Below are 25,302 nucleotides of genomic sequence, written 5' to 3'. Positions count from 1 at the left end.
GCCTCAGTATCTGAGGAGATATGCAAACCCAAACCTGAGTACCTGAGTGGTTACCCTAATCCAGGCCTGAGTACCTGAGTGGTTATCCTAATCCAGGCCTGAGTATCCGAGTGGTTACCCTAATCCAGGCCTGAGTATCCGAGTGGTTACCCTAATCCAGGCCTGAGTACCTGAGTGGTTACCCTAATCCAGGCCTGAGTACCTGAGAGGTTACCCTAATCCAGGCCTGAGTACCTGAGTGGTTATCCTAATCCAGGCCTGAGTATCCGAGTGGTTACCCTAATCCAGGCCTGAGTACCTGAGTGGTTATCCTAATCCAGGCCTGAGTACCTGAGTGGTTACCCTAATCCAGGCCTGAGTACCTGAGTGGTTACCCTAATCCAGGCCTGATTATCAAAGGAGACTAAAATCTGGCCCCACTCTGCCAGTTTCTTGTTCAAAGCACTTTTCACCATTGAAAAAAAAAATTAAACCTGACAAGTAATGAAAGTAAAAGAAGAAAAAAACAGCTTTATGTTGTGAGCAGAACTCTGGAGTGCAAGACCCAGCAAATTAAACACTGAAACTCTACAAACATCCTGTTTAATTCACAAATGCAAAGTGGCGACATTTGAAAAGTGTATCCAGCTTCACATTAAGTTCATTTAATGCTGCCAGTAGATCTGCCGAAGGCCTGGAGACTCCTGGGAATGGCGGAGATTTATGAAGAGGGCGGAGCTTCCCAGGGAGGGCGGAGCTTCCCACTCAGTGTCAGGCCTCGTGGGCGGCACCTGCTGCCTGGTTGGTCCGGTGTCCTAAGCGCATGGTGCCGTCAAAGAGGAAGGATCTTCCACTCTCCTCACAGCTGCTGTGAGTTTTCCCCATTCTCCTTTCTTTAGAAAATGGCCTGTGTGATTGGATATAAAACTTATCTGTGCTTGTGATGCCCCTGGAGGTGACAGGTCACCCTCCACCAAAAGCAATCTCAAAGAGTGTGTCCAGCTCACCAGCTCATCAGCTGGACACACTCTGTCGAATGAAGAATGGAGTGACAGTTCTTTGGAGAAATAACCAAACTCATTGTGATCCCCCCCCCAAAAAAAATACAGAAAGAGAGGCAACTCATGATTCAGCCATGGAACCTCCCCAAGAGATGAGGAGAAGAAAGGCCAATATTATTTACTGCTGGTACTGTTGAGTTTTGCAACGGGTGTCAGACAAAGCAAGCTGTGTTTGATTGATATGTCACAGTACCACACGCGAGCCCCGCACGACCCTCAACATGCTCCAGTGTGGCATGTTGGTTACGATTATCAGGTGTTTATCATGTCATTTCCAAACGCTGTGTGTGTCTTCTGCAGTGAACGCCACCATCTATGTCACTGTCACTCATGCAGCTGTCCTTGGGAGCAGCTCTCAGTGTTTACGTCAAATTACCCAGAAAGCTGAGGGCTTACCGCAGTCAACACGGGAGCGATCCCAAGGCCTCTCAGCATTCAGCCCATATGTGATCTATTGGATAAGAACATAATACAGCTCACCCTCAACAAACACGTATGTAGCCGTAACAACTTCCAGCTCAGCTGTCTCAGGTGGCAGCGGCATCCACGTGGCGGTTTGTTGATTGCTCGTTTTGGCTACATATGGTTGTCTATTCTGCTGTTCGGTGTCTTATGTACTTTCTTCATAAGCCTGTTGTGTTTCCGTGACCTTTGTCGCTCACTGAGTGTTATTATGGCTTCCTTTGTTATCGGTAGTTTTCATTTTCGTTCATTTGCTTCCTCTTGGTTTCCTGCACGGCCCTCGTCCTTGCGATGTCCTTGGTTTCCTGCACGGCAGCACCGTTTCAACCACAGAGAGGAAGTTGGCAAGGATGTACCTGGTGGCCTGGGTGGTGGTGTGTGTTCAGTGACGGCTGCTTCCATCCAGGAGTGCAATAACATTATCAGGGATTCACAGACATGTCACCATAGCATCGGTTTATGTGCAGATGACATTTTATTACCAATCCTTCATTCCTCCCATCAGTCCAGGATCTGATGATTAATTCCAACATGGTGTCCGACTACTCCAACAGCTAGTCTAAATGTGTCACCCTAACCCCAACACTACACCATTATTATATCACTCATCACCCAGTCACCCTAACCCCAAAACTACACCATTATATCACTCATCACCCAGTCACCCTAACCCCAACACTACACCATTATATCACTCATCACCCAGTCACGCTAACCCCAACACTACACCATTATATCACTCATCACCCAGTCACCCTAACCCCAACACTACACCATTATATCACTCATCACCCAGTCACCCTAACCCCAACACTACACCATTATATCACTCATCACCCAGTCACCCTAACCCCAACACTACACCATTAATTATATCACTCATCACCCAGTCACCCTAACCCCAACACTACACCATTATTATATCACTCATCACCCAGTCACCCTAACCCCAACACTACACCATTATTATATCACTCATCACCCAGTCACCCTAACCCCAACACTACACCATTATAATATCACTCATCACCCAGTCACCCTAACCCCAACACTACACCATTATTATATCACTCATCACCCAGTCACCCTAACCCCAACACTACACCATTATAATATCACTCATCACCCAGTCACCCTAACCCCAACACTACACCATTTAATATCACTCATCACCCAGTCACCCTAACCCCAACACTACACCATTTTATATCACTCATCACCCAGTCACCCTAACCCCAACACTACACCATTACTATATCACTCATCACCCAGTCACCCTAACCCCAACACTACACCATTATTATATCACTCATCACCCAGTCACCCTAACCCCAACACTACACCATTACTATATCACTCATCACCCAGTCACCCTAACCCCAACACTACACCATTATAATATCACTCATCACCCAGTCACCCTAACCCCAACACTACACCATTTAATATCACTCATCACCCAGTCACCCTAACCCCAACACTACACCATTATTATATCACTCATCACCCAGTCACCCTAACCCCAACACTACACCATTATTATATCACTCATCACCCAGTTACCCTAACCCCAAAACTACACCATTATTATATCACTCACCACCCAGTCACCCTAACCCCAACACTACACCATTTATTATCACTCATCACCCAGTCACCCTAACCCCAACACTACACCATTATATCACTCACCACCCAGTCACCCTAACCCCAACACTACACCATTACTATATCACTCATCACCCAGTCACCCTAACCCCAACACTATACCATTTATTATCACTCATCACCCAGTCACCCTAACCCCAACACTACACCATTATATCACTCATCACCCAGTCACCCTAACCCCAACATTACACCATTATTATATCACTCATCACCCAGTCACCCTAACCCCAACACTACACCATTATGTCACTCACCACCCAGTCACCCTAACCCCAACACTACACCATTAATATGAATCCATTAAATTAATATCACTCACTGCCCATTATATTAATATCACTCATCACTACCAAAAATGTATACTGCTGCACTGAATTTCAATTAAGCACTGAGAGAGATTATGGCAGCCTGGAAAGACTCACACCAGTCTAAAAAATGACAACCTGTAAAGCTGGACCCAATTATTACGATATACTGAGAGCTGTGAGTGGAAGAGAGAAACTGTGGGTGGTGGGAAAGACTGTGGGTGGAGGGGAGGAACTGGTGGAGGGGAGGAACTATAATGGAGGGGAGGAATTCTGAGTGGAGTGGAGGGACTGTGGGTGATGGGAGAGACTGTAGTGGAGGGGAGGGACTGTGGTTGGAGGGGAGGGACTGTAGTGGAGGGGAGGGACTGTGGTTGGAGGAGAGGGACTGTGGTTGGAGGAGAGGGACTGTGGTTGGAGGAGAGGGACTGTGGTTGGAGGAGAGGGACTGTGGTTGGAGGAGAGGGACTGTGGTGGAGGAGAGGGACTGTGGTGGAGGGGAGGGACTGTGGTTGGAGGGGAGGGACTATGGTGGAGGGGAGGGACTGTGGTTGGAGGGGAGGGACTGTGGTGGAGGGGTGTACCCTGTAAAGCTATCACTCAGGATGAGTCTTCGGGGTTTTAAAGCAAAGTTCATATATTAGATTTCAGCTTTGGACTGCAGTTATATAATGTGGAATTTCGAGATTTCATTTTCGCCATATTAAGACTCTGCACTGCAATGGTAACATTCAGCAATAAATGTGGGTCAGAAAGCAGAGGTGCATTACAGGACATTATAACGATTTACAGTAATAACGCTGCATTCGTGTACAATAGTGACACTATTATTACACACTAAGGTAGGGAAACCCCCTGGTCTACACTGCACTGAACTGGTCATGATCTAAACAGCATTTCATCTCAAGACATGGTTTTTATACAGGAGCATGTGTAGACACTGAGACCCACACACACATGCACACCCACACACAGAGAGCCAGATGCAAACTTACAGACACACGTACTTTCTGGGTGTTTCCAGTCCAACACAGAGACGTTCTCACCCACAGAGTGCTTCCTCTACTCCAGTCAGAAGTCCTTCTCTCCCTGCACCAATAGCAGCGCTCCGTGGTCCCAGCGTCCAGTCAGACAGCCATGAAGCTCAGCAGTGCAGACAGACAGGAAAGGAAAGAAACACATCAAACAATGTCTTTGATACCAGTGGAGCAGGTGAGCTCTGTGAGGTGGAGCACCAGCAGTCTTTACCCAATGAATGCAAATGAGGCACTTTGTTATTCATAATCTAGCTCCACCCCCACTGCCCTGGCCATGGTCCCTGCTTGTTAACCTAGAGGCCTGCCTAGTTCCCTCTAGAAGAAGATCTGTTTTTTCTTGCAAATATTTCATAAAGAAAGATGCCTTGGGTGTAATTTGCATGTTAGATATTTTATTCAAACTTTTTACTTTTTATTTAATTTATGAACCTTTTTATTACAGTCGTTCTCTCTTATCAGAGTAGTAGACCAGCTAGTCAGACGCTCTTATCAGAGAGTGTAGAGTATAGCGGCAGGACAGTAGCAGTGCTGGGGCAGGGCAGTAGCAGTGCAGGGGCAGGGCAGTAGCAGCCCTGGGGCAGGACAGTAGCAGTAGTAGCCCTGGGGTAGGACAGTAGCAGTAGTAGCCCTGGGGCAGGGCAGTAGTAGCCCTGGGGCAGGGCAGTAGTAGCCCTGGGGTAGGACAGTAGTAGCCCTGGGGCAGGGCAGTAGTAGCCCTGGGGCAGGGCAGTAGCAGCCCTGGGGCAGGACAGTAGCAGTAGTAGCCCTGGGGTAGGACAGTAGCAGTAGTAGCCCTGGGGCAGGGCAGTAGTAGCCCTGGGGTAGGACAGTAGTAGCCCTGGGGCAGGGCAGTAGTAGCCCTGGGGCAGGGCAGTAGTAACCCTGGGGTAGGACAGTAGTAGCCCTGGGGCAGGGCAGTAGTAGCCCTGGGGCAGGGCAGTAGTAGCCCTGGGGTAGGACAGTAGTAGCCCTGGGGCAGAGCAGTAGTAGCAGCAGCCTTGGGGCAGGGCAGTAGCAGTGCAAAAAAACATAAAAAATGGAATTCTGTTAACAAAAGACTCGACTCCCTAGAAGGACTTGTTTTTCTAATTGGACAGTCAACATGTGTGTATATATATGTGTGTGTGTGTGTGTGTGTGTGTGTGTGTGTGTGTGTGTGTGTATGAAAGAGAGAAATAGTATGTATGTATATGTGTGTATGTGTGTGTGTGTGTGTGTGTGTGTGTGTGTGTGTGTGTGTGTGTGTGTGTGTGTTACAGGGGGGGAGATGAACACTTATTGCATCAGATGTCTTGCAGTATTTTTCACTACTTGTGGTGTTTGTGAATTGTTTCCCAGCACTACACTGTCCTCTGTACCCCCCCCCCCACCCCCCAGCAGGAACACTTATCATCACCTCCTGATTTTACATTCTTACTGACATCAATTTGTTTACCTGACAAATCATAAATGGCTCCACTGCTTAAAAAAATAACAAATGCTCAAAAACAGAATATATTATTCTGAATGTTTGCCTAGTGTACCTGGTCTGAAGTGGTGTGTAAATAATGCAGGCAAAACAACATATTCAGGGTAGTTTTACTTCAGGTTAACTTGAGGTTAAATTCATCTTAGCATTAAACCGGGTTAAAAAAGGTTAATGTCAGTCCATGTTACCTTCAGATTAATATTACTTCAGGTTAGCTTTACTGTACTTTTACAGTATTTTTTTTAAAGACTGTAAAGAAAAAGACTGAAGATCCACGGCTGGGAAGTCGTGCAGTGCTTACAAACTACTTTTGCTCTCTGGATAACTATTATGGTAGTAAAATCAGTTGGGCTGTAACACAATTCAACATACAAGATCCAGTATAAAAGAACAAATCTCACACTGATCTAACCTTTCTATCATTAATCTCACTGCTCAAGAGCACAGAAACATAAGCACGTAGACGCTAATGGAGAGCTAATATTAGCCAGCCTAGAGCACAGATGGCTTCTCCGTTCCTCTGGAGCCTAGGATTACTCCAGCTCTTTCCTCAGCATGGCTGGAGGTTGCCTAAGTGTCCTTGGCACCTGCCAATCCCTTTCAAAGTTTTATTAAGGCAAGTAAGATTTCTTAATGGAAAGTTCATGAGTTTATTTAAAACCTCCAGCAGAGCCCTCAGAGACTGTGGTTGGTCACCCAGGAGACTGTCAGGTACAAGTGCATTTTCCACTAATCCTAACTGCTCGCTCACTCTCTCTCTCTCTCTCTCTCTCTCTCTCTCTCTCTCTCTTTCTCTCTCTCCCTTATACCCTAAGGAGTCCTCTCTTGCCATTCTGATTTCTCTGAAGTCTCTAGAAGCTGTTTTTATTTTTTAGTGACAAAATACTCTCACACACAAGCTCTACAGACAATTTTGAGAGTATTTTCGGTTGTGATGTGTCTCCGTGGTACCACACTGGTGTTGGTTACCTGCTTCACATTCACCACGCATGGAAATGAGGCAAACGTCTGCCAACCAATTCTGCCAGTTTAATTCCTGAATCTCATTCTGTAGGCAGCCAAAACAGTCTATGCCAAACTGGTGAAGGGATGCTGCAGTGTTACTGAGCCATAACGTCTCTCTAGCAAACATGAACCCTGGACCTAGTGGACCCTGGTGGAACTAAAACTATTTAAACTTTATGACAAAAAGACATGTAACCAAATGCATGCAGGAACTCAGGTTTGTGCCAAACATGTCTGCTTTAGTGAAGTGTGCCCATTAACGTGGGTCAGATGAACTTGTGAAACAGAATCTGCTAAAAGATCTTGTACTTTTCCCTCTGGCTTTTACCCATCATGCACCTCTCCTCCCCTTCCCACACTATTAAGTCCTGAATTATTAAAACTTGACAGAATGGATTTTTGATTATATCATCTCAGTCCAAGATTGGATATCTGGCTCCATTCGTGTAAAGCAAATTTAAAAATAAAAGTTGCATGGCTACAAACACTGATTTTCCAGCATTTCTTTTGTCATGGTAACTAATTCAGTCCGCAGCCAGCCATGGAGATGAGCTAAAAATACAGCACACACACTGCTGAGTGCATCAGTTAGGGTTTTGTTTACTCAAATGTTTGCTTGATTCTCATGTTGAAAATGTGTACCACAAGAAACATCTGTTGATGATTTGATCAGAAAAAGGAAACGTAGCCGCAAAATAAAAATAAAAATACCCACGGTCGTAATACGCTCCAGTTTGGTAGTGGGGTATGATTGGAGCCCAGTCAGATAATAGTGTACTCCCTCACCTCAAGAGTACGTCCGTGTGTCATTTTAGCCAAAATACCTGAAAACATGAACGCTTCTGGGTCCAGAGTGGGTGCTGACCAGAGGGGAGGAACCAACTGCCCAGATCGGCGGAGCTAATGTGGTTTTGATTGCCTTACAGGCGCATTTATAAACCGCCATTCAGGTGTAGGAAAGCACAGCTGTAATCCATCTTAATAACAGCAACGGCTACAGCCCAATCCACACAACACAGTCCAGATCGTCTCTGCTACAATAACCGTATATACATGCGGTAAAAGTGGCAGCATGATGGAGTCATTTTATAGGCCTGGTGGAGGCACACAGGTGGGGGTGGGGGTGGGGGTGCACTTGGAGGCAGCAGCGTCGCTGAATATGAAGGTGCAACTAAACATAGCACACGGAGGAGTAAAGTGACTCCCGTGTGAGGCGCGGGAATCGAGGACACAAGTGGGACTCGAAAGCACAGCCGATGTTTATTTCATGTGGATATTCTGAAGGCGTGTGCAGCAGAAGCCATCAACCACGCGCGGGACCTGTTAATAGCGGCGTTTGGAGCGTCTGTCTGTTCTCGGGAGCGCCGCTGTACGTTTGGTGAGACATACGGCGGGGCTGTCTCTGTTCCACATCTGTCCAATTCATCTTCTCTCCCTCATTTCGGCAAATTGAGCGCCACATCTGCCTCCACTCTGCAGAGCCGACGAACCACGCACCGCAACGCACAAAATGCGCTCAAACGCACAGCGCGCACTCAAATGCACTCAAACGCACAGAGCTCAAACAGGCTCAAATGCACTCAAAACGCCTTCAAAGTCTGTGTGCTGGCTGTGAAGCAGCGAAGCGTGGGCCGTGCACCCGGGACGCCTCCCAGTCTGCGTGAAGGGTGAAGCAAAAGGCCACGGCCTGCCCACCCAGCCGCACGCAGTCATCCATCACCCCACCTGTCTGCTGGTCGGAGCACGACCCCGTCTGTGTCCGCACTCAAACACCGCGCTCTGCTGCTCCAGTGGCCACACAGAAGGACTGCAGTGCTGAGGGGCTTCGAGCGGGGGGGGGGGGGGAGCACCAGAGGTCGTTTCCTTACCAACAACACCAGGCACAACAACCGGATCGGCTGGACAGGTACAAGGGATGGATGGAGGAGGAGGTGCCTGTTCCTGTAGCACACCAGAGACTAAGACAGACATTCTGAATATACGCACACATACGTGCACACGCACAGAAGAGAAAACGAGCATGAGGGACAGAGATTTAGTCCCATAATCTGGAGCTTTGGTGCCACCCTGTGGCCCCTATGATATGACACTTTGAGCACTTATTGCAAACTTGACGTAAGCCACTAGCTCTGTTATATGACGACCTCACTCACGGCATCAAGTAGGCGCAAACGTTGAGTCTTCAACGCGTCTTTGCGATGTGTGTGAAAGTGTGTGTTAAAATGCGTACAGTTCAACATAAAACTTTGTAACTAAGAGTGCAACATACGCATGACTTCAACAAGCCAATGAGGCACCCCTCTTATTTCAGCAACGTGTTCCACAACAAGCCAATAAGCCTTGATCAATAAGCCTCGATCAATAGCACATAATCTGAAGAAAAAAAAACGCCCAGCATTGTCCCTGCCCCGCTGTGTCCTCACTAGACACTATGACCACACTAAAGACAGCGTGGACACTGATTAATGGCCCTCTCCTTCCTGTAGCCCTGCAGGTCGAATCGGAGCGAAGTATGCAGCAAGAGCCTCGCGCCTGCGGAGATCGATACCCAGATTAGACGCAGCAGCAGAGAAGAGAGCGCGTGACATTTACTCAGCTGACGCGGTCGCTCCGGCTAACGGAAGGTCCCCGTATAACAGAGCGCACCTGCTAAGGGAAACTGATCACCTACGGCAAGTCTTATTGATCTTTCACTATCAGTATGAAATGATGGATTCACTGGAGTCCACACACCCAATTACCATCTAATGACTGAATGGGTGTGATAGATTGGGAGTAGATAAAATGCTACAAGAAACACTTAGGGTAAAAAAAAAAGATAGAAAGAAAGAAAAAGAAAACAGATTAGGGTTAACAGGTTAACGCTGACAGTACTGTTCTGATTTATCTGTGTATAGATTGCATAACACTGACGGTTCTGTCTGATTTATCTGTGTATAGATTGCGTCCTGAGATCTGAGCTTGAAAGCATCAGATATTTTAAAAGTGGACATATGCATTCTATTAGTTTGTTTGCTAATTTGTAATAAGATTAGCTTTCTGGAGAACCTTTAGACTGGGTCAGCCAGAAGAGCTTCCAGAAGGTTCAAATATCCATCCATCCATCTGTACCGCTTAATCCGGGGTCGGGGTCACGTTGGGGGGGGGGGGGGGGGGGGGGGTTGTATAATATAATACAACAGAATGACACCAGAGTTCACATGTTTTTTCTGCTTGCCCAATCTGCAATCTTAAAATAAAAAATCAAATGAATGAACTCTCCTGGAAAGATTTCCACTACATTTGTTGTTTCAATGTTGTATTAGCATAAATCGAACTTCATAGAGTATGACACACTGGGACAGTGTGGTACAGGGCGTCTTGACGGTGGGGACCTTAGGAATGTACAAAATGTACCTAATCTGACAAATTACCCAATACCTAATCTGACAAATGTCTAAAGAGTTTTGAGGAGGTACACACCTGAGGTGTGTAAAGATGAGCGTTGTGATAAACCATTTCAACATTACTATGTATTTATGGAATGTATCATCTATTGTTCTGTTGGTATTGTTTATCTACTTGTTTTGTATATCAACACATGGAAACGTCTGTTTGAGTCCTCAGATGACATACAAATAATCACACCCAGAGGAGCACTGCACCTCTAGTTCAGTCTGTTTACTCTTATGGAAGATTATTACTGTACAAGGAACACGCCAATCTGCATTCCTCCTCCACTTCACCCATTAACAGATACTGGTATGTGATGGTTTTGAGGACCTACATAAGGAAAAATATTACATTGTCACCATGCCTCATAATAACATCAAGAAATGGCTCATTCCTGGTGAAAGGGACCTCTAACACACGCTCAGGGGTCTCCCAGTGGTCCACGGGCCTAATCAGCCTGCCTCCAGAGGGTCTCTACACCATGTCATGCAGAACCAGTCTACGTGCTAGTTACTAGTCTAAACTAGTAAACCTGCTAATGTAGAGCTCTGACAAAATGTATAACTTTATTGCAAAACACGCTCCAGGCCACCCTGAACCAGGAGGGAACAGAACCGGTTTCCTCTCATACTTCCTCACGTGATTGTTGTGGGAAATTTTTTAAATTTTTGTTAACTTAAATTTTGATGGCTATATTTTATTGCAGATTCATATACATTCAGATTCATGTTTGGTTTAAACAACCTTTGCTTAAAACATAACAAGATATGATAGAGTATTAGATGGCTGTTGGGTTTAGAACAAGGGCATCAACTGTGATGATGTAAGCTATGATATAAGATGATGATGTAAGCTGTTTGGGTTGTTTGCCTGTGAGCACGCTGTATGTCTGCTTTTGAAGGTACATGGTCACCGCAGGCCAAAACTGTGGTTCATTAATTGTGTATCGCTCACCTCAGCTGTGCAGATGTACAGGCAAAGAGGATGTGTATGACGGCCCTGTTCACAGAACCCAATCCACTGCATGAAGGGCAGAGTATCCACAAACCTCACAAAAAATGCTGGAATTCTGAGTGGAATTCGGGCTGGAATTCGGGCTGGAATTTGGCTGCAACACCACACCTGGGCAATGTGTAATGAAGGATGAACCCTAGTGTGTCACTCTTAAAATTGAACTCATTTTGGTTTTGAGATGAGACAATAACACGTAAAGGCACTGCACAGCTGGGTGTTAGCAAAGAGGGGGGGGGGGGGGGGGGTTTAGAGAAGAGAACAGCTGTGTGTTAGTGAAGGGGGAGAGGCTCAGAGAAAAGAACAGCTGTGTGTTAGTGAAGGGGGGGTTCAGAGAAGAGAACAGCTGTGTGTTAGTGAAGGGGGAGAGGTTCAGAGAAAAGAACAGCTGTGTGTTAGTGAAGGGGGGGTTCAGAGAAGAGAACAGCTGTGTGTTAGTGAAGGGGGAGAGGTTCAGAGAAAAGAACAGCTGTGTGTTAGTGAAGGGGGAGAGGTTCAGAGAAAAGAACAGCTGTGTGTTAGTGAAGGGGGAGAGGTTCAGAGAAGAGAACAGCTGTGTGTTAGTGAAGAGGGAGAGGTTCAGAGAAGAGAACAGCTGTGTGTTAGTGAAGGGGGAGAGGTTCAGAGAAGAGAACAGCTGTGTGTTAGTGAAGGGGGAGAGGTTCAGAGAAGAGAACAGCTGTGTGTTAGTGAAGGGGGAGAGGTTCAGAGAAGAGAACAGCTGTGTGTTAGTGAAGGGGGAGAGGTTCAGAGAAGAGAACAGCTGTGTGTTAGTGAAGGGGGAGAGGTTCAGAGAAGAGAACAGCTGTGTGTTAGTGAAGGGGGAGAGGTTCAGAGAAGAGAACAGCTGTGTGTTAGTGAAGAGGGAGAGGTTCAGAGAAGAGAACAGCTGTGTGTTAGTGAAGGGGGAGAGGTTCAGAGAAGAGAACAGCTGTGTGTTAGTGAAGGGGGAGAGGTTCAGAAAAGAGAACAGCTGTGTGTTAGTGAAGGGGGAGAGGTTCAGAAAAGAGAACAGCTGTGTGTTAGTGAAGGGGGAGAGGTTCAGAGAAGAGAACAGCTGTGTGTTAGTGAAGGGGGAGAGGTTCAGAAAAGAGAACAGCTGTGTGTTAGTGAAGGGGGGTTCAGAGAAGAGAACAGCTGTGTGCTAGTAAACACACACGTACGTATGCACACACGCACACGTACACACACACTCGCACACAATGCACTGCTACCTCACTGTAAACTGTAAATTGTAAATACCAGAACACTCAGTCACTTTATACCTGTACATACTCGAAACTCTGTCACTTTACACATATATAGATATTCTTTCTTTATTATTTATCATATTTATCATATTGACCTACGTTGTATTTATTTCTTATGTTACTGCTGCTCTGTGTGCCCCTCAATTGCCCCCCGGGGATGAATAAAGTTTTCTGAATCTGAATCTGGTGACGTGGGAGAAGTTCAGAAAAGAGAACAGCTGTATGTTAGTGACGTGGGAGAAGTTCAGAAAAGAGAACACCTGTACGCTTGTAAAGATGGGAGTGGTTTAGAGAACACCTGTACGTTCGTAAAGATGGGAGTGGTTTAGAGAACACCTGTACGTTCGTAAAGATGGGGGTGGTTACAGAATACCTCTGTGTTAGTCAAGATGGGAGTGGTTTGGGGTATGAACAGCTTTGGTTTTTCTTGTGGAATCTGTTTTCACTGATTCCCTGCTGAAGTTGGCTCACCCTCATACCAGCGTTCCTCCTCAGTACACAGACACGCCCACACGCGTGTGATTGGTCCTGTTGTGTGACGCTTCTCGTAAACCTTTTTAGGCAATGCAAAGAACCGTGCTGGCCAACCGGGGAACTAGTGCTGTGATTGTCATTCCCAGAGATCACACTTTGCTGTCAAGTTGAGACAGTCTCGCTGCGGACGTTCCTGTCAAACCAGCAGAAAGGGCTCAACTCCAGCGGCAGTGAGTGAGTACAGTTTTTGTTTTCCCACAGATGGTGTTTCTCACTTGCCAGTTTGGTGGTTACTTGCTTTGCAGTCTGTTTCCTTTAGCTTTGTGAACATGGCTCCTGCAGTGTATAGCATTAGAACTGCACAGGACTGCAATATGGGAGCTACAGTTTGACTTAAATTGGGATTTGGTATCAGCAGATAGGAGTCCTAAGCCTCTGAGTGTTTCTCGCTATCTGGCCTGTCTTTTTCTCACGGCCAGTATCATTGAGCAGGAGAAATACAGTCATCGCAATCGTCTTTGTTAACTTTCAAAATCTTCCATTTTCTTTCAGCACTTCTGACCCGGAGGAGGCTGTTTTCATCTTCTAGGGATGAGTGCTGCCAAGTAAGATTTCTTCTTCTATTCTGCTGGAATGATGCATGGTTCAGAGTCTCCTCCAGCATTCCTGATCCAGCCCATCAGGTGCCTGTGGAGGCTCTTCACGAGTTGAATCAGGCATGTTGGAACAGGAGACACACTACGTTGAGCAGAGCCGTGGGCCCTGGGGGGGTGGTTTGAGTCATCAGCACAGACTACATTACAAGTGGTTTAGTCATTAACCTTTCACAACTGCTGTTACTATGACTTCATGCATCTGTCTTTCAACCAAAAAGAAACACTAGCACAGTTCTACAATTCAGTGCCAGATCGCTCCAATATTTGTTTCTCTTTTCCCCAACAGAGTGATGCCTGTAGACCTGGCCATGCATGCGCATGTGAACCGGCGCCACCCGGTGTCCCAGATCTTGACCATGCCGCCGCAGGGGGTCCATCACACACTGTGGAGACACAGCACTCCCTCCAACGCCCTCCACCCATTCAGAACGGTCCCCAGGCATCCGTTCTCCCCCACCAACACGCTGGCCATCCCGGGCAAAGGGGCGGCACTGAAGAAGAAGAAGCGCGTGGTGTTTGCGGACGCCAAGGGACTCGCCCTCACAGCCGTGCGGCTCTTTTCCATAGATCCTCCCGTCTCCGATCCTGAAGACCCGTCACCGCCCGCCACGCCGAAGGAGCAGGGGTCCGTCCGGGGCCAGATTCTACGGCTCCGGCTGGGATTCCTTCAGCCGTCCGCGGATGTCCCGTCTTTCCTCGCCGGCCTTGCCGAGTCGCTGGTGCGTCTGGAGAGCTGCAGCCTGATGGGCAGGTCGCTGAGCGGGACTGTGCGAGTGTGCAACGTCAGTGCCAGGAAGGCAGTGCACATTCACATCACGTTTGACTCGTGGAGAAGCCGTTGGGACGTCCCGTGCGTGCGGGCGAAGCAGCAGCAGCACGGGGACTCCGAGACGGACGTGTTCGTTTTCACCGTGCCCCTCCTCCATGAACTCAGCATCCTGGATCAGCTGGAGTTCTGCGTGTCGTTTCGTCCTGGACTCGGTAACGTGACACTGTGGGACAACAATGGTGGGCAGAATTACAGGGTTACAGTGGAGCCCGTGAACCCTGAGGAGGTGCCCATGGTCTGGAACAAACTCCTGGTAGCTGAGCAGTCCACCCTGATGTCCCAAGAGCCAAGTTCAAACTGTGTAGAATCCAAACTGCCTTGACATAGTCACTGAGAACGAAATCAATAAGACATTGTTTTGTTTTTTTCATTATTGCCTGTGTCAGCCATGTGTGTTTTTCCATATGTCCCTAGCATGGACCTGAGCCACTGCTGAATCAATGTCGAGCCAGTGCTGAGCAAATGATGAGCCAAAGCTGAGACATTGCTGAGAAAGTGCCAAACCAGCACTGCTACTTTAACCACAAAGGGCAGATGCTGGTTTCATTCTCACCAAGCATGAGACACTCAGTCCGACTGATCAGATGTTTCAAGACTGAGGCCAACTGAGAAATGGCCCTAATTCACCCTATGCACAATATGACAATTACTCTCTTCAACTGAGGAGCCAGTTACAGATAAAATGATTGCTGTAATATATCTGCTTTAATATTTGCTTCCTTTATTTATATTTGCACTCTTGACAAATGTGAAATAACTACTACCTGAAATAAATAAACATTCAGATACAATGTTTTCCTTTTTGTACCTTGACTGGATAAGACGAACGTGCACCTGTTTTGACGTCTCACGTGTAAATGCACGTGTGTGACTGGCGTACGTGGCTGTGGGCTTGTCGCTGGAGCCTAGGGTTAGGAAGGGGAGGTGTGCGATCTGCTGTCAGCGGCCTGAGGCCTGATCGCACCCTAACAGAACACAGATCTGTGTAGGTTACTGTGACTCTCCCATTGTTGCTATGATAAGCCACTATGCTCAGACACGCCTGTATTCACCACTGCTAAGTTCTTTGTTTCATACTCTAACAAACTCCAAGGTTCTTGCATTTAATATATTTAAACTATATTTTCAAGTTAAATCAGTAGCCGTTTATACTTACTATAAAAAGCACGAGTGCTGTTTGCGTACACTAGGTTTGTCTCATCTTGCCCAGTGATCTTATCACTGAGGTGAACTATTTTAACTGAGCTAGATTAGGTGTAGTGGTTCCCACACCTGATCACAGACACCTACGGCAATCCAGAGAACAAATCCCACCCAATGTGTCTAGCACAGGTACATTGTTGCAAACAATGATGACAAACTCACCTGGCCAGAAACACTGTCAAGCAGGAGGTTGCCGTGGCAACAGAACACAATGCTTGTTCTAGAGTCAGTGTCATGTTGTCTCACGCAGAAGTAGATAGGGAGAGGTAGTGAGGGAGTGAGGGAGGGGTAGAGGGGTAGAGGGGGAGCGGTAGTGAGGGAGTGGTAGTGCGGGTAGTAAGGGAGGGGTAGTGAGGGAGAGGGGAGAGGGAGGGGTAGTGAGGGGGGCAGTGAGAGAGGGGTAGTGAGGGAGAGGGGAGAGGGAGGGTAGTTTGGAAGGGGTAGAGGGGTGGAGAGGGAGGGGTAGTGAGGGGGGTAGTGAGGGAGGGGTAGTGAGGGAGAGGGGAGAGGGAGGGTAGTTTGGAAGGGGTAGAGGGGTGGAGAGGGAGGGGTAGTGAGGGGGGTAGTGAGGGGGAGGTTGTCAGGGATGGGGTGGGCAAGGGCGAATGAGAAAGAATGACATTTTCTTTCTCACTTCCCTGAAGGTGTTTCATGTCTGTTATATCTCGGCAGCACAGCAGGGTGGAAATCTCACTCAGTGATTTCCTTGTACTTCTGGAGACCCTTTGTTCAAACCCTCCCGTTATGCACGAGTTCTGCTACTTCGGAAGCTTTTCACTGTCTGATCCAGCTAGTCATCCTTTTGAACAAATCTTTCCCCTTTAGTACAAAATGTGTAATTCAGTGAAGTGTATTCTGACAAGAGTTGAGCTGAAAGGTCAAATGTTAAAAGCTTCATAAGAATGAGAGAAAAGAATCCTGTGGCGAAAGGATTTCATAAATAATATGTTCATAAGTACCGGTGATGTCTTACATAATTATTATTATCTTTCACTGGTATTAGACAAAACCTTTGGTAAGATGAAGTGTCTGGGGTGTTTTTTCATTTTAAAGTAGTACTCATGACCCTGCGTGGCATGCAGATTCATTTAGATTTAGACTTGTGTCTGATTTTTAAAAAGTGTAATGTTATCGAGAAGCTATTAAGCAACAAAAGAGTTTTATAAAACCTCAGCAGTTTAAATCGGAAGAAGATGAAATCAGAGTTGTGTGCCTCTTCTCACTGTAGTAGCAACGCAACACGATGGGCTACGTGTTTGCACACTCTCCACAGAGGAGCAATACTCCATGGAGTATGAACCCTGAGAGCGTACGGCCGAGCGAAGATCACGTAGAGGAACTAGTCGTGTGAGTAAGCAGGCACCACGCGGCAGAAGCTGGACCTCATGACTAAGGCCACATTCCATCACACAACTTCCCTTCCTCACACACAGTCAGCACGAGTTGGTACAGATCACTAGAACAGGCCAGAGCACAGATCTGAAATCAAATCCCGTCAGTGCCGAGTATGAAACAAACAAGTCCTGCATTAACCTCTATTAAAATAGTAGTGGTGTGGGATTATGTTTTCCAATAGTACTGGAGAGAAAAGCTATACGTCAGAACAAGTCTGCAATCCCTGTAATGCTAAACTGCTGATTTCCCATAAATATGCTGCCTTGATTTTTTATTTGGAATCAATTATAGTAATATTATATCTTCTCATTATTAACCATCCTTAGTGTGGAATGTCCCCTGGGGCAGGGGGAACCTTCCTGTGTGTTCTCCCTCCAGCAATCCCAAGCGTGCCGCTGTAATGAGTCCAGGAGAGCCGTACTCTGTCACAGGATCTCACTGTGAGTGTGTTGTGTGCAGATGAAGAGATCATAGCCATGTTGTCTTTCAGGATCTTCTAATCGAACAGTGAGCTTGATAGAAGGGGGCGTGTTACGGTAAAAAAAGGTCCTTGTTACATTATACTGATGATCTTATGCACATGTACCACAACTTGATATATCAGTCACCATATTACTCTCAAGACTCACAGAATTTCAAATCTCTCTTATTAGGTATTCATTTGACCATGACCAAATATTTGGGACTATTTATAATGAGATTCAGTTTTTTTGTATGAAGTTTTACTTTTACTTTTTGTTGGTGCCCACATGAATATCACCCTTAGATCATGTAGGTTGTCTCAAATAAGAGTGAGATTCTTAAAATACATAATCGTTCATGAATTCACAGTAAACATTTTGATGAATCTGTGAAATGTAATGACAACTTGTCCTTAACATGTGCTGATATATTTTAATCAAGAAAGACTGTAGTCTGTAGAGCAAATCTCCATGTTTAAAGCCAACATGGGCTGAACTCGCCCACAGAACCGCTGCCTCTGGAAAGACACACATTAAAGGCCACCTCCTGTGTAATAGGATAACAGCACCATTAATGATACTCTGGTAGCGCTGCTATAATCGTTTGCTGTAAACAGTATGTGTGTAGTAATGTGGCGATTTAAGCTTTGACAGACTGATCTAACTCATCCTATAATCACAAGCCAGCATCTGATTGTATTTTTTATCAGATGTTCTTCTTCAGTGATTTCGGTGACAGCTGCCTTATGCTACATACTTAGAAAAACGTACTTTAATTGTCTAAAGTCTAGAGTATCACCATGAAGAATAGAGGTTATTTTAATGAGGAATGGTGCAGATCTAAGTGAGAACCAAACACAGACCCTTGAACAAAAATGATCTTAAACTTTTTTGCATACTTTTATTATTTTTAATTTGAAGAGATGATGGTAAACATAAAAATATCCAGCAGCGGTGTTTGTGGAAGTTGAAATTACATGATTGAATTTACATACAGAGAATCTGATACGTGTGGAGTCTGATAATGATGTAGTCTGTTGCAGTCTGTAAATTAATGGTATCTGACTGGTGCTTTTTTTTACTTGTTGAAGGGCTTGTGTTTGCATCTTACTTTCACTTTGCACTGCCTGGAGTCTGTATCTAGATATGGAGGACAAGTTCTTGCCTGTTTCAGGGACTTTTCAGATTCAGTTCTCTTCCCGTTAAGAGGATCGATGACTAACTGCCTGAATTGGCCAGTCAAAAAAAATGTAATCAAGGCTCTGCAGAAAGTTTTACTTTTGGTATTGAAGCTTTCTGAGCATTTTTTGTCTTTTTTAGGTCTGCCACTGACACGTTTGGCATTCATATTGCCAAAAATTGTCTTTAGGTCTGGAGCAGGCAGAGAACATTTCTGGTCCTGGAGAGTTTTGTTCTTTGGCTCTAACACTGAAATGCTGCAGAAGCATTTGATTAACTAGACATGAACTAGAGTCTTACATGGCAGTATATCCCCAGCACGATAGCTGGTCACACCTGATCACTCCGTGACACTCCTGGTCACTCATTCTGGGTCTAGACTCCATTTTTAGTGTTCTTTCTTGAAGATGAAACTAAGGAAACAGTGGGCCATGTCTTTGAATTCTTCATTGAATAATGTGCTTGAGAATGAGAATGAGGAGGAGAATGAGAATGAGGATGAGAATGAGAATGAAAATGAGAATGAGGATGAGAATGAGGATGAGAATGAGAATGAAAATGAGAATGAGAATGAGGATGAGAATGAGAATGAGGTGCTTATTTGACTGCATCTACTGTGTTCACTCAGAATGTTAAGACGCAAACATACTCGAGGACCAATAACTGGTGTTCACATCACTGGCAATAGGTCATAGCCTTGAGGGTGCTTAACTGTGATTGTTAGCAATGCTATACGTTGCTGGATTTAGCTCATCCTGTGTGGTAGTTCCTTAAGTAGACAAAATAAAACAGCAGAACATTTTTAGACCTATAAATAAATAGGTTCAGAAAGCAAACGACCCTAAACAGTGACACCAAGTCTGAGTTTGTGCTATTACGTTAGCAGACCCAGTCATTAACATTAACAACAGCCAGCTGAAGATCCATGATCCTCCTGTAGCCCAGAAACAGGTAGTCGTGTATCCATTTGATTGGCTGATATGGCTTTTGTATCATGTATTGTAGCAGCGTGGTTTGGGCTTGTGGTTGTAAGACTTCTGTCTTCATGTGTAACTGGTCTAATCTGATGATGCTGCTAAATGAAGGAGACTGTATGCCTTGCCAATTCTGACTGCACATTTCTCTGGACTATATATAACGTAGTATATAATAACATCATGTCTTGTAGCCTATTATTTAGCTGGCTTTTTCAGGCCTGTTGTCTGGTCTTTGAAATGTATGTAATCAGTGTTATGGTGGTGTAGTTTCTGTAACACTAAGACCTGAATAGATTTGTCTCTAGCTCGCTCCTGGCGGGAAGGGGGGGGGGGGGGGGGGGGTGTGGCTTCATGTGCTTATTTGCGTATTATCATGGGGAGTGGGGGGGGGGGGGGTCACACTCGTCATGTGTGTACTGTGAAATACAATCCTTTGGGTGCCAATGAATAAGGCTGCTATGCACAGAGAGACTTGGTTCTCCCAAAAGAACTCATTTTTATTTAATTTATTAGATTTTATTACTTATAGTTTCATCTAAAATCATTTCCAATCTAATGTACAGAGTCAAAACAATGCCTATGATTTAAAATAGTGGATAATGGTTTTAATAAAAGGGGTCTCAATAACATGCATCATTTTTATCTCCCAGTGTATAAAGATAAAAATACAATGAACCATGAGCCATGCACTGGCGAACTGGAGGTGGTTAGTTAACTCAGTATGGATTTTTGCCACCTCCTCTCACCTATCCTCTCTGATTCCAGTTCAGAGCTTTAAAGGCCACTTCCCTGGCCTGGATTTCAGTGAAAAAGCTCTAACAAAGCCAAAAAAAGCCTGAAGCATCACAGAGTTAGTTCTGTATACTCTGAATAAGTTTGTATAGTCCTTCCTGTCAACATGGAGTCATGGAGAAGCTTAGGTTTCAGGATCAGCTGGTATTCCCCTGCAGGGTCGAAGCACTTCCTCCTCTATCCCTCTTAAGAGGCCTTAACATTCAGCTCACCAACTCAAATTCCCTGAAATACCACAATGCCAATCCTTCGTTCTCACAGTCCAACAGGAATCCTGATTCAAACTGCCTACATGCCATACATGCCATTTGGTACACGCTACATGCTACATGTATTTATAATATTTGTATTTATAATTCTTGTCCAGAGTGACTTTCAGAAGTGCTGCAGTCTTTAGCAAAGACACATCCTCATCTGACAATAGAAATGGTTCGTGTTAGGGTCAGTGTTAAGAATTCTATTACTACTTTGCTTTATTGCCCAGTACGCAGTGCAGACCATGGCAGAGGTCACCATGAGCTCAGCTAATTATGTGTATCACACCCAGCAAAGTTTCTAGAACACTTAACCCACATGAAAAAAATCTTACTGTTAGGATTAGGGTTAGGCTTGCAGTTTACACTTGTTTCAGTTGTGGTTTAGAGGACACATCCTTTTACATCCTTCACACCTAAAACTGGTAGACATGTAAATCTGGTAGACATGTATACCTTTATCACATACCTACCCTGTAGGCCCAGCCATTATATAACTAATACACATTTAACAGAGTTTCGTGTGTATAATTTTCTAATTAGTATTTACTTCACTTAGTATTTATTTGTTTACTAATACTAAAATTCTCATTTTCAAGCTAGGCTGCATGTTGAGAGCACAAGAAGTGATATTATAGTGCCCGTGATAGATTCGAGACCTGACACTCATGTCCCCATATTTGTGATTTGGGAGTCAGTATAACCACGCAAAATCATGCAAAAATGCCTCTGCATCTTGGCTAATGGAACATCATATGAAGTAGTCCTAGAGTGCTGATCCAGAGGGCTGATCCAGAGTGCTGATCTAGAGTGCTGATCCAGAGTACTGACCTCAAGGTCAACTTGACCCAGACCAAGAGGAGCAGGCAGTGGAGGAACATGATGGCTTTCTGATGCCTCCCTGCTACCAGGGAGAGTGTGTCCTGCCTCCGCGCTACCAGGGAGAGTGTGTTCTGCCTCCGCGCTACCAGGGAGAGTGTGTCCTGCCTCCGCGCTACCAGGGAGAGTGTGTTCTGCCTCCCAATGACAAATTACATGAAATGACTAATTACACTCTAGTGCCACCATGTGGTGACTTCAAGAAAGGACACAGAGAGCTACATTTTCTCATGGTCAAAAAGCCGAATGGGGGTGGGTGGATGGACTATACTGACAGATGGCATGCGACCTTAGCCCTACCATTACATAGATGAAGCAACCTTACAAGCAAAGGCCGAGAAGGTCATTCCAACTCTCATTCCACTAGAGTCACTGCCAATCATAACAAAATTCCTCTGCCATTTTATATGAATATTCATTGTTAGTGCATCAGCAAATAGTTTGGGCATATTTTGGACACCCACACCAATCAGTGACACATCACGTGCAACCTTTGTGATGACAGAGGGCATCATCTGTCGAAAAAGTCTCTAAAGTGACCCGTTTGGGAGATGTGGATTTGTACTGTTCAGTGCAGTTTTGGCAGCGTGCGGCAGGAATTGCTAATGCAATGACCATAAATGTAGACCATAAAAACATTACAAACATTTGTCCTCATGTGCCAGCGCCAGAGTGGAGAACTGGCTGTAATACAGTGATCTTCCCGCCGGAGAGTACAGCTAAACACAGTCATGGCAGGATCATCCGCAGATCCTGGTCCTGCAGACATTTATAGTGGGTTCAGTGGGACTGGGCAGCTTTTTTTTCTTAAAGCAATATCATAAAGAACTCAAGGTAATAATATTACTATTAATAGTAATATGAAGAAGTGTGGGGACTCCTGCCCAGCCTTAAGGGCGTACTCACACTAGGCTCTGTGATCCGGGCCCGGGCACGGTTGCCTGCCGAAGCACGGTTCGTTTGGCTAGTGTGAGCGCTCCAACCCGGATCAGTTAACCGTGCTCGGGCCCGCTTGAAGAGGTGGGCCAGGGCACGATTCATGTGGACTCGGGCACGGTTCGCTTCTAGTGTGAGCGCTATCCGTGCCCGGGCCCGCTTGGTGCCTCGTCTGATTGGTTCATTTCGCTGGAACTCAAACATGACGTCAGTGATGCGATGCTCACGTTAAACAGTCATAGCGGCAAAGCGATTAGCAGACAATCGTTGTGTTAAATTATCGATAAATCTGTGCTTGCACCGTGTTTCTGCACTCCCAAAACGACTCCAAAAATACAATAAAAAGAGAATCATGAGCTCCATAGTGTTGTGCGAGCGCGCTTTTTTTCCAAATAAAGCGGCGTTGTGATGACGTAAGCGTGCTCGGGCCGGGTTGATGAAGGCAGTGTGAGTGCAGGCCAGAGGGGGAGTGGGGAGGGGGGATAACCGGGCCCCAGCACGGAACGAGCAAACCGTGCCTAGTGTGAGTACGTAGGGTAGTGTGAGTACGCCCTAATCTCTGAACTGCAGACCCATGGAGTCCAGTATACTGGGCTCCAGTCTAATGGACTTACACATTACAGAAGTGTCAACATCACATCAAATCTGCAGCGTCTCGCGGTTTCACACGCTTAACAAGTGCTGTGGCTCTTCAGATCCACGTGTTCTCATGGTTCAGCGCACCCACCATCCCACAGGGAGCATGTGTTAATTACTGAAAAAATCTGTGATGAAAATCATTCCTCATCTGTTTCTGTCGTCACATCCATGTTTGGGTCTACTGAAGCCTGCATCCTGAGAAGACTCTCTGGATGTTCACATGAAGTGTTCCCTCACAGCCTAGACAGCAGAACTGTGCATCTCTGGGGCCCTGTGGATGCCCTATAGAACATGCATCCACAGGTCTGTGGGTCTGGAAAAGACCAGAGGGCTTGAATCAGCATCTGATGTGAATTGCGTTGATACCTCTGATGTTTTCCTAGTTTGGTATCACTGTAAAAAGCACATTACTACCTCGCGGTCATCTGCAATGTTTCTTCTCATCTAAAGTCACATTTGTTCACCAAAACCACTGGCCAACACTCATCATCATTATCCCAAAAGGTGTGGTGTAGCATTCCAGGTCAATCTTGTCAGGTTTGGACTTTGACTGACAAACTGACTTTACAAGCCCTGCTGGAAGGGCCAAGCCTACAAATACAGGAATACTGTATAAGCTTTTGATGCGATCAGTCATGTGACACAGTCAGATACTTTTTATATGTCCAGGTCCTGCACGCTCTAGTGTGTTTGGCTTGGTTGTGTTTGGAGCATTTTGAGACTGTGTCCAGTAGGCAGTTCTCTCACCTATATTACACAGATATGGCAAAGAAATGGTAGGTATGAATGTACTATATGAAGCTATATGACCATGTTGTTTATTTTATTGGATGTTAGTTTGAACTGATTAGTAAATGAACTTTTTTAGGCTCCAGTTACTTTTCTGTGCTCTGATTCTCTGGAGAAATGCACATGGATTTGGTGGTAATATTTGGACGGTCTAGACTTTGGTGCTGTCATATAAAGCTTGTGTCTGTAGTCTGGAGCTGCTGATGGTCTGTAGAAGCAGCGTCCTCCTCTGTCCTGTAGAAGAAGTCTCGTCTTCTTCCTGTCCACAAATACTTTGGCTTTTCTCAAAATGGAACTCAGCTGTCTCCCACAAATGGTGCAAGTGCTGTTGAATAGAGAATAGCTAAATCCAGCAGCCCCACACCTACCTCTGAGTCACAAACTACTCAAAGTGTTTCGGTTTCGGTTCTGACTTCTCATGCTGGAGATCCTGTATTGACTGCCCAGTGCCTCCAAAATAAGTCGACATCTTCCAGGGATCATACTGACCCCAGTCCTGTCCCCTCCCTTCAGCACAAAGACAGCTACAGGGCTTCCACGTCCTACTGGTATGTCTCATCTAGCAACTGGAAACCTAATAATAGTGGACCATTGGATTTCCAGAAACAAAGTGCCATATTCCTGGGCCCCAGACCCACTTACCACAGCTGAGTCCCAGACAATACTGGGCAAATATCCCCCTGCATCTTGGAGCAGCAGGGCAGTCTCACACAGCCAGCCATGCCCCACAGTGGGATCCAGTCTCACACAGCCAGCCATGCCCCAGAGTCCAGTCCAGGGTCCAGTGTCCAGGGTTTCCAGCTCTCCAGCAGGTTCTTCACCATACCCCAGTGATTCCAGAACCTCAGATGGTCCAAGTCCTAATGAGCCAACAACCCTGGATGTTGCTTCATCCTCTAACCAAACCTGTTCTGGAGGTGTTGCCTTTGTAGCCATCAGCCAAACGTCCCCAGTGAATTAAAACACTCCCACACTTCATCATCTTAAGGTACAGGCATGTGTCAGGCTCTCAGGTATTAGTGGTTAAAAATAGTACACCTCCAGGTCGACTCTTTGGCCAGTACAAACCAGTAAGGACTGTCCCATTTAGCACCTCTATATCTGCTCGAGGGAACCCATAAAACCATCCATACACAAGGAAGCGCTGATAAACAAAGA

General features: G+C 45.8%; 1 protein-coding gene and 1 long non-coding RNA gene across 3 annotated transcripts; one reads left to right on the top strand and one right to left on the bottom strand.

Moving 5' to 3' along the window:
• Nucleotides 1-700: 700 nt before the first annotated feature.
• Nucleotides 701-4,637, bottom strand: LOC143524910 (uncharacterized). The gene is made up of 3 exons (XR_013133512.1): nt 4,474-4,637; nt 1,437-1,491; nt 701-886 (listed from the first exon to the last, which is right to left on the bottom strand). It is a non-coding gene; the product is annotated as an uncharacterized LOC143524910 (long non-coding RNA).
• An 8,518-nt stretch (nt 4,638-13,155) lies between these two features.
• Nucleotides 13,156-15,436, top strand: LOC143525700 (protein phosphatase 1 regulatory subunit 3C-B-like). 2 transcript variants are annotated; one of them, XM_077019935.1, is made up of 3 exons: nt 13,156-13,385; nt 13,708-13,760; nt 14,098-15,436. In XM_077019935.1, exons 2-3 carry the CDS (start codon nt 13,747-13,749, stop codon nt 14,960-14,962), a joined length of 879 nt encoding a protein of 292 aa, XP_076876050.1. In that variant the 5' UTR covers nt 13,156-13,385; nt 13,708-13,746; the 3' UTR covers nt 14,963-15,436. The 2 variants fall into 2 exon arrangements, with proteins under 2 accessions (XP_076876050.1, XP_076876049.1); XM_077019934.1 differs by having other exon boundaries at nt 13,158-13,389.
• The last annotated feature ends 9,866 nt before the right edge of the window (nt 15,437-25,302 follow it).

The sequence above is a fragment of the Brachyhypopomus gauderio genome, chromosome 10 (assembly GCF_052324685.1).
Source record: "Brachyhypopomus gauderio isolate BG-103 chromosome 10, BGAUD_0.2, whole genome shotgun sequence".
NCBI lineage: Eukaryota > Metazoa > Chordata > Actinopteri > Gymnotiformes > Hypopomidae > Brachyhypopomus > Brachyhypopomus gauderio.
The sequence above is the reverse complement of the archived record's forward strand: the minus strand, read 5'-3'. Positions and strand labels throughout refer to the sequence as shown.